This window comes from Amphiura filiformis, chromosome 15 (genome assembly GCF_039555335.1).
Source record: "Amphiura filiformis chromosome 15, Afil_fr2py, whole genome shotgun sequence".
Taxonomy (NCBI): domain Eukaryota; kingdom Metazoa; phylum Echinodermata; class Ophiuroidea; order Amphilepidida; family Amphiuridae; genus Amphiura; species Amphiura filiformis.
Window position 1 is genome coordinate 44,445,445 of NC_092642.1, and position 10,450 is coordinate 44,455,894.

General features: G+C 35.1%; 1 protein-coding gene across 1 annotated transcript; it reads left to right on the top strand.

Moving 5' to 3' along the window:
• Positions 1–2,739: 2,739 nt before the first annotated feature.
• Positions 2,740–9,923, top strand: LOC140171701 (cilia- and flagella-associated protein 299-like). The gene is made up of 5 exons (XM_072194997.1): positions 2,740–2,971; positions 5,596–5,726; positions 6,134–6,367; positions 6,931–7,060; positions 7,995–9,923. Exons 1-5 carry the CDS (start codon positions 2,864–2,866, stop codon positions 8,091–8,093), a joined length of 702 nt encoding a protein of 233 aa, XP_072051098.1. The 5' UTR covers positions 2,740–2,863; the 3' UTR covers positions 8,094–9,923.
• The last annotated feature ends 527 nt before the right edge of the window (positions 9,924–10,450 follow it).

The following is a 10,450-nucleotide window of genomic DNA, read 5'->3' on the forward strand; positions in this document are numbered from 1 at the left end:
GGTACTGAGCTAGCTTTGGCCTCATTTTGTTGCTAATTTATCTAGCTAAAATTGTGGAAAGTAAAAACTTCACACTGTATATACTTTTGAGATATTGCAATTCAAACGATGCAGAGTCAGGGGTGGAGGTGCCTACGGTTGAGGTGCCTACGGTTGAGGCATGTGTTAAAGTATAGGGAATATTGATTTTTTGTGCCTCCCAAATTTATTTTTTACTGCAACTTTGTAACCGAGCAAGGTATTGAGATGGATTATGTACCATTGTTTTGGTATTGATGTCTAGATTACAATTTGACCAGTTTTACTCCAAGCTAGGTTAATTTGTTGTAAGTGTGTTGCATTCTGTGTCATGGGTTCTAGGCTTTTCCTATACGTTACTGTGTTAACTATTCATTTATGCTCCGAAATGTTCTGAAGGTCATATTTCTTGAAGGAGTTACCCCACTGCTGTAAAAGTTTACATTTTTTGGATGGAAATTTGATGAGGAATTCAAATATGCCACTGGTTTTTGTGTGAGGCATGGAGGAAAATTGTTTTGATTGAAAATGTAATAAAAATCATAAAAATTATGTACGACTTTTGAACACCCTGTATCTCAGTTAGGCAACATAACTCATCATTACAAGTTTGCTTTTTTAGAAAGCCTACAATGATATTAGCACATCTAAAAAGGTTTTAGCAGAACAGGTGTTTATGTTAGTAAATAAGAGAGGAGCAAAAAAGTATACTTTTTGAACCAAAATTCAACTTTTCCACCCTATATGACATTTGTGGCACCCTATATATTGACCAATTGTTTGTATGTGTGCATTCCTGGTACTCTAAGCTTTACAGTGATATATAATTTTACAGGGTTTTGATGAACAGTTTATGAATTAGACCAGTTTAAGTACAAAAACATGTAAATTGTTCAATTTTATAGTATGTAACGCATTTGGCCCCCAATTCATGGCACACAACCATATACGCAAAAAAAAAAAAAAATTAAAGAAAAACATAACGGAAAAACAAAAATAGGACAACAAAAACCCAACCCCCAAACATGTCAGAAAACAATACCAAATAAACAAAATCAAAAGGAAACAGTACAAAATACAGACAGACATAACATTAATTGATACAGACAAAATAAAACAAACAAAAACGCATAATAACAAAAAACAATACGATCGTACCAAATTAGTATATAGTAGGCTACAAAACAGTACAAAATAAAGAAAAGGATAACTAACCCAAACCGAGCCAAAATAGAACTAGAAACGTAACAAAAACAAGCAAAAAGCCATAGGCCTATCCCAAACAAAGAAATTAATTTACCAAACAAAGAAAGTCATAAACAACAGTACACTAATTAAAGGAAAAAACTAAATTGAAAATATAACCAAAAATCCACTCAGACAAAGCTTTAATAAATCCAAAACAAATAAACATTAAACAACATAACAAATTATAGCAAGAACCAAGAACAGCAACAAAGCCAAACACTAAAAAAAAAAACCATTACGAAATATAAAAGACGAATATTACAAATTACCCAATAAAGAATTAGAAAACATGCAAAAGTCCAAAAGACTAAAAAGCGGTACCGTAGGGAAACATAAAAACGTAGGCCTATTAAATTTTGATGCACTTTTCGGAAACGCAATACTGAGCTACTATTCTAATTACCGCTTTAGCTAAATTAGGTGAGGGGGAAATAAAACTATACTTCTCAACTTCAAATCACCACAGCACGATCATTAAAAACAATCATCCACCTATATCGCTATTCTCAAGACTACACCAGGACGTGGTCACTAGGCCTATTCTCGTCCATTCAATAGGGGCGATTTAATGAATACATCATTGATAGTACGGTCTGAATACACACACATCCTGTGCGCATCGATCGTATACATCCACAATGCCATTGCGTCGCATTGCCGCTATAGCTAATTAGGGGGCGAGATGGCACGTAGGCGAAATGGCGTGTAGGCGAAATTGCGTGTAGGCGAAGTGCATTGTGGGCGAAGTGTCCTGTATTCCTTTTGTCTACCTCTCTGTTTGTAAACAGACGAGGATGTCGAAATTGACATCCTCTCCGAATAGGAAAGTCAGCGTAATAGTACGGCACTAACCAAAACCAAACTTGAGTACCCCCCGGTGCCAAGCCCAATGCCAGGCATGCATGCATGCCATGGCTTCAGTTATTGTTTTACATCTTCAAAAATATTATCTCACGATTCTTACCTTTGCTGCAATTTGCGTAGTCTACACTGCACTGCTAGCTGTCCAATCACTTTTGTAAACAGTGCAATTCCACCTGACACATGCTGCATACATGCACCTGTACACAGTCGCCCAGGTGACAATCAATTATGTTAATTAGGGCCAAAGTGCACATAATATTAAATCAATTTGAGAACAATTTACCAATAAATTTAATCAGTCGATAAAACTTATATATTAATGAGCTTTGAATAATATTTAGCTACGATTTATACTCTATCTCTAGATATAATCAAATAATCAGATAAAATAATCAACAATGTGAAAGAGGATGTAAATAACTTTTTGTCGCCTAGCAACAACTATTTTCCTATATTAATCCGCAATTAATAAAATTGACGTTTTCTATCACTATAACCAAAAATTATTGCTTTTATGGTAACTTTAATTTTATAAAACTTGATTTTAAAGGAGGTATTCTGTTTTTAGCCATTCAAAAGGAACATAAATGTAGAGTTATTTTATTGACCGCGGTAGAATTCATTGTTGACCTTTGACTGTTGCGCGGCACTGTTTTGGTTTGGCAAAAATTCTAGATTTCTAGTTTCGAAAATTTACCAAATTTGAGCATAAACACATCTGTATTCATTCAAAATGGAGGAGGAAGTAACACCTGGTAGTGACAATATTGTTACAGAGTTTAATACATATGAAGAATTTCTCGATTCGCAAATAACCTCGTTGGATTTGTATTACTTGGAGGTAAGCTTATAACAATTAAACATGATAAACACATAAACATGATAAACAGCATGACAGTGATTAAGTTAAAACACACACACATGACACGCTGAGTCACATCACAGCGACTGTGTCACACACGGACCCACGCCTAACAAACTCTACTGTTTGTATTAATTAAGCCTAAGGCTCAAAATATGGAAAATCAGACAATTTTGGTGTCAAAATGAATCAACTATTTATTAAACTATTTACAAAACATCCAAAAATAAAATATTGAACAAAAAAGCTCTAATTAAATTTTTTTTTTACATCTTCAGAATGCAAAAATTTGAAAAGAAAAAAACCTTTTCAGGAATTTCCAAAATTAGGCCGTATAAAATTAATGTTTTGGTTCTCGTCCAGAGGATTTTCATGAATTGATGAGGGAGGAGGTGTTTTTTTTTTTTTTTTTTCAATGTAAAATTAGCATTGTCAGTAGTTTTCGGTCTTCTCCAACAGTGCTCGAGGAAACAATGAGGCCCTTTTTTTTTTTCAAATGTGAGATTCTGAGGATAAACCCCTAGAGTACCACAAAAGACTTGGAAGTGATGCTTGTTCTCTAATAAACTTATTTATATGTACATGAAGATTTCATAAATCATTCCAAAGTCTAAAAAAATTGAAAAATCTAAAAAAAAATAAAAAAATCTGACAAATCCCAGAAATTGAGGAGGGAGGGGACGAGAACCAAAATATTAATTTTACACGGCCTTAGGGTCGGTATTCTTTTGTACACTGTACAGTAAATAGAAAAAAAACTTTTTTCTGATTCCAAAATTAGGGTCGGTCGGTTGAGGGCAAGCAAACATCTTTTTTTTGGCCTAGCCCTAATCAGCAGTTTTCTTAGTTGTAGGGGTAGAGGATGTGGTAAATAATGGAAATTTAAGGATCACCTCATCATATTTCTAGTGATTAGGCCAAAAAAAAAATAATGGTTTGTCTCAAAGCTCACGAGTGGTTTGAAAACAAATGCGAAATGCGATTTTTTATTTTTTTGTATTCCCGACTTTCGTATTTGGAGAAAAAAATCTGATTTTCGCCTAATTTTTTTTTTTTTTTTAAATTAAAAAAAAAATCCGCATTTCTTTTTTTCCAAATCTCACGAATTTACAAATGCGCGCGCCAGCTTTGAGGCAAACCTTTTTTTTTTTGGCCTTACAAAATTGCAAATTTCTTTTCATTTTAATAATTTAAACAAATTCAACTCATTTCTCAATCTGTTGCAAAATGTCTGTAATGATGATCTTAGCATCAGGTTTTGAGCTAGTCTTTTATCAATCAACAACAATATAGGTAATAGCTGTATCCATATACATATATAAATGAAAGTTTTGACAATAATGAAATTTTCAAAAATAATGAATAATGAAATCATGACCTCATATTTCACTGAAAAAATGTGATGGGAGACTAATCATTTCATTACCCTTATGGCTTTTTAAGCAGTCAGACTCACTGCACCACCAGTTTTATTTGCCGTGATAAGACAATTTCAGGTTTTAAATTTGGGTTCCCATTGATTGTGATTTGTGTAGGGGGGGGGGGGGGAAAGATTTTTTTGCATGTCAAAAGGAGGGGGTATGCAAAGATTTTGTTGGCACAGCCAAAGGAAGCAAGCAATTTTTGGCAGACCATTTTGAGAATTCACCATGCACCCTTGGGTACACATTATTATTGCACCACCAGTGATTCAGAATGAACATAACTTTTTATTCTATACATACGATGTACATACATGTAGTAAACATATTTTTAAAGCTGACTCTATCCCACCGAGTACAGCTTCCCACCGAGTTCAGCCCTAACTTTTTTGACATTTTAAAGGTCTGACTTAGGGCGTGTTCACATTACACAATGTGGGTTCGTACCTAGGTAGTGAAGTGGTGTCGATCCACATCGAATCCACATTGAGTTCGCGTTCACACCACCAAGCTAATCTACATCGAAAGTGGGTTATGACGTAAGTGGAGCGAATCCACATACCCGGATGTTAGAATGACCCAGAAGTAAAGCGCCGTTACCACGCAGCATAGATACGTAAGATACCAAATTTCATAAAGCCATCACCCCAGAGAAGCAGAAGCATAGGCCATTTATTTGGGATTGCCCGTAACACGGCCTGTCTGATCGTAAAACAAGTAATTTATGTAAGCTTATGTTGAGCATGCTGTGGACTGAATTATTTTTTAGCATCTAAATGTCATGAAGTCAATTTCCAGTGAATACAGTTCGTTTTGTTCCATTGATGTTCACCATAACGGCCCGTACGACCACAGCCAATTCCGGTATATGTGGAGTCGATCTGGATCGACTCCACATTATCGCGTTCACATTACGAAATTTAACCCACCTCATAGGGTCGAAACTACCTCAACCAGGTAGTTTCGTTCCACATTGTTGATGTAGGGTCGAATCCACTTACTTTGTGTTCACACTACATGGGGAAGTGGTCTCGATGTAGGGTCGACTCCACGTCCCTACATCAAAAGTGCCTGATGTGATAATGCCCTTAGAGGACTACGCAACTAGAAGCTCATTACCAAATTTTTAAAAAGCAGGAATACCAATAGAATTTAATTTTGTTTTTCAACTCTTTATTTCAGGATGAAGAGCTGGCCAGACAACTTGTAGAACTGGGCTACAGAGGTAGTGGTGAGGTGTTAAAACGAGAAGAGTTTGAGGCAAGAAAACAAGCAGCAGAAGCAAGTCGATTATCAAAACGAAGCCAACAAAAGTAAGATTTAAACCAAAATTTTGATTGCCATGCACAAACATTGTCCCTATCAAGCCCTTTTTTGGAAGCGTGAAGAGTTTACATGTACAGACTATCAAAAAATGTGTACTTATCACACCCAAATTACCGGGTCAAAATAATGGAACCAGGAAATTTTTTGTCTTTTCCCAATTTTTAAAAATTTTGCCCCCCCCCCCGGCCCCCACTCCCCACTGAGACAGTTGAAAGCCAAAGGGAAAAAAGAGTCTTCCTCTTTATGTAGATATCTGCAAATATCACGGTGGGTGAATTGAAATGTCATATTGCACACCAATGTAATTTTACAAACGTGTTTTATAAACTATGACTATACATGCATGTATACATGTGATTGATTTTTAATTTTTGTTTTTTCCTATTTTTTATAGGACACTAGCTAGCTCAGGAAAAGAACTTAAAAACACATTCTTGAGGGCACTTGCCCAGCGTGAAGAGGCAAATAGAAGCGGGAAGATGACATCCATTATTTTTATCAGAGACCAGAACTCAAGAGGGCAAGAGATTTCTGGATATATTGACTATGCACATCGACTGAAAACAGAGGACTTTGAACCTTATTTTTCTGGTAGAAAAAGGCTTCTTCCAAGACCATCAGACTTAAGGTAATGTATTTCATAATGTATAGTTTGTAATAATTGTCACTCATATTTTGAGATACATTTTATGTAACAGGCATTCTGGGGTCCTTGTTTTCAGTTATATTTAAACAACAGTGCATATCATATAACCTACTGCCATCATGGTTTAAATTGGATGAGTTTTCCAGTAAATTTTACTTGCAGAAAAGTCAAAATTTAATAACATGAAAAAAGTACCGGTAATCCAAATAGCTCATAATATTTTACACCTATACATGCAGTAGTGGTAAAGTTTATATTGGATTTTCTACAAATTTGGCATTTATCAACAAATGTCCAAACAGATTTTGCTTGTTTACATAATGCATCAAATTTTGTTGTACACCAGAGACTGCTAACCAGAGTCATCCACACAAATAAAACATATTTCAATGTTATCATCCAGGTCTCAAATTTATTGAAATTGCAGAATTGGCAGTCCCCTTAACATATTTATAAATGCCCCAAATTTCACACTCTATAATAGCATAATTACTAATTCTTTTAAAAAATTGTCATTTACAAATATATTTTTTTATTTTGCACAGTTTTTACAATTGGGAAACACAAACTTCCACATCCAACCCAACACCAAACTATCAAGTAATAGCTGAAAATGCATCAGGTTTGCTCTTCAAGAATAAGAGGGATCGTAAGATTCTCAATGTTGACCCAAAGGTAAGTGATACTCACTGAAGTTTGGTTGAGGCAATAATTTGGGGTGGGGATAGTAATTTAGGGTATTTATTATAGTTAGCTCTGACTGGTTGGTTGCATAAAAATTCATGGTTTGAGCACGACCCATATTTAATCATTTTGATTTGAAGTATACATACAATTGCAGTTTCAAATTTAGTCAAAAATCGTCCCTTTCAAAATTGGGATATGAAAAAGCGCCCTCGTCTGATTATTTACATATTAAAGCGCCCAATTGCCAATTAGATTGAATATGGTAACTGCATTAAGTTAAATCCATTGAAATCAATACTATAACTTGAAGATCTTAAAATCAATTTGAATTCCCTTTTCACAGGTTTTAAAGTAAACTAATTGACCGCAGCATAGCCAGGATTTTAGTATAAGGGGGCAAAGCCAAATTTCAGTTACCCCATTTGTCAATTTTTGTCTCATTTTTATTAGTCATTTTAAGGATACTTGACTCTTTGCGGTCCCAATTTTATCCCTGAAAAATTTCTGTTGGTCGATCAGTTCCCCCTGGCTATGCCCCTGCTAATTGATTTAAAGTCAAACTTGTTTTCCATATTGATGAATAAATTTGTTTGTTGTTTATCATTTGTGACATGATCAAGGGGAATGAGTCACATGTCTCGCACTTGTCGAAAAAGAGTTTTACACATGTTTCTAAAGAGGACATTTAGAACTTTCAGAAACTGAAAACCCCATGTTGATACGACTTTTCTTTCTGAAGTTACGCTAATTTATCAATCGCTGAAGACAATATAAAACAAAAAGAATTTTAACACTTTCTTTGCCAATAACTCAAAATCAATATTAGCGACATCCGACTCATTTCCCTTGATCGTGTCACATTTGTTTATTTTCTTATTCACTCATTTAAAATATCTTATTTCTATCTTCATCTCAATTGCAGGCATCATCTCCAGGCGATAACTCAACACGGACACCTATCGACTGTGAACAATATATTCAAGTTGTTATCTATGACCATATAACAAGAAGGAAGACATAGTCAAACATTGTGTTATGTATCAAGGGGTTATTACAGGAAGGCCCTATCTGTAATAGCTGCCAGGTGGTGATATGTACAGAATATAATACAAAAGTTGTTAAATGTCTATAGGGCAGCTATTGCAGATAGGGCCTCCTTGCAATTACCCGTATTTTGATGTTGATCTGTTTTGTGTTTGCACATGGTCTGTGTATTTTGTAAGTTGTTGATGCCAATTATTCTGGTTTCAATCTAAATAGTAACATTTTGATATGGAATTTAAAAAAATCCTGGTCATTGTTGGGTGTGAAAAGAAAAGTGACTTTAAGTTTGAAATTTATTAATATCATTGGTCTTAAGAATTTATAGACTGTCTAGTATAAGGTGGAACATGCACCTATTCCAAAATGCATGGATCTTACAAATGAGGCAAGGTCATATTGCCAATATACGGTAGAACAGAGTCAACAGTCAACATATTTTAGATGGAATATCTGGATGGTGTATGAAATAACAAAGGTAAATGGATGGGGTCATTTTGCATGCACCTTGTACTGAACAGAGTTTAGAATAAGTTGCTATTATAGTCTGTCCAGTCTAAGTTGGACTATAAATAAGTTCCTAAAATATGTCCAGTAAAGGACTCTAGCAAATTTAGAATATCAATATTTCTTAGTCCTAACCCTAATCCTGATTCTAAAACCTAGTTATAATCAATTCTCAGTAAATGTGTCTTCTTAACAGCGCAAAACTAGGTTGGAAAAAAAAACATTGTGTGTAAATGAAAGCATGTACACCTCATTTATTGAAGTATTAAATGAATGTGAATTTACATCTATATGACCCAAATATGATTTATTTGGTTAAAAAAGCGAGCCTCTTGTTGACCAGTTTTAAAATCTACTTTTGAGGATTTATATAGCCTCGAAATACCTGTAGACATTGTTCAAAAATTAAGTACAATACTGAGAACTTTTAGAAGCAATATTTTTGGCATAGTATAATAATCACACACCACACTGAAAAAGTAGCACAATCTGGTCTGGAACCCAAAAGAATTGAGGATGTGCAGGAGTGGATTTTTTTCATTTATTTTTGTATTATATGGTATACTGTATACCGGGGTACCATATCTTTAAAAGTAACAAAGACAAGGAATACAATGGTGTCTACAGAATTTTTGAAAGAGTGACCCATTTTTGAAAACAAGTCCAAACACTGGATTTCCCACCCAAAATATTTGAACCAGGATAGGAATTTATGCTTACAACTTCTAAATAATAAACCCTGCATATTATTGATTTTAAGAGTAAAAAATCTTGTCGCAACTTCTTAAAATTTAGATCAAAATTAGTCAATGTTTGTATCGATCTAATTTTTTATTCATTTGAGGAAATTATTTGTCCATAAGACAAATTTTAGGACCTTGTGTTACCCATGACCCCCGGGGGGTCTTCAAAAAATTTTGTACGGGGATGTGCCACACAGACTTTCGGATGCTGACTTTCTCTATACCTACTTTTTTGCTACCCACCAATATACCAATTTTCAACAAAAATCGCCCAAATTTGCCCGAATTGTGCGCGTTTAAGGGCACTTTTGCCAAAATACGCCCAATTGGGCGCATAGGTCTCCAATGAAAACCTACCCATCGATATACCAAAATCGCTGAAAAGGTACCCCAAAACCGTGGCACATCCCAGTATACCTTCAACCAGGGAGAACCCCCTCTGGGCCCAGGACCTAGTAACTATATATGTTTCATATACATAGATTAATAAGAATTGTGGCGTTACGACAGATCACTTGTTTAAGGGAGTGTTCAGAAATACTTTGGTGGGGGGGGGGCTGGAAAATATTTTTTTCATGTCGAAATTTTTTTAACCCCCCCTCTTCGTGAACCCAAAACTTTTTTGACCCCCCTCTTAATGGACATATTAATGATACGAAAATTTGTATTCATGTACAATGAAATTGTATCCATGCCACTGACATAAAATATGTGGAATTGTGCAAATGTTTTAAAGACGCATAAGTATGTTTATGCAACCCAGTAAACCATACATTGTTCTGGTTTTACTGGCAGTGGCGTAGATTTCTTTTTGACATGGGGGATGGGGATGGAAAAAGTATAATGAATCCAGTAGGCCTACCAATTTGACGACAGAATAAGTGAATGGTACAAATGCGTGCGTAGCGCGCTAAAATTTTTGCCATTTGGAAGCTAAACGAATGAAATTTGATGCAAAAGTGGATTAAATACGCGCGAAGCTCGCAAAAATTTGTACTTTGGGGGCTAAAATGGCCAAATATTCATGAGCTTAATTTGGTCAGAAACACACATACAGGCGTCAACATTGGGGGATGATTGTATGTGC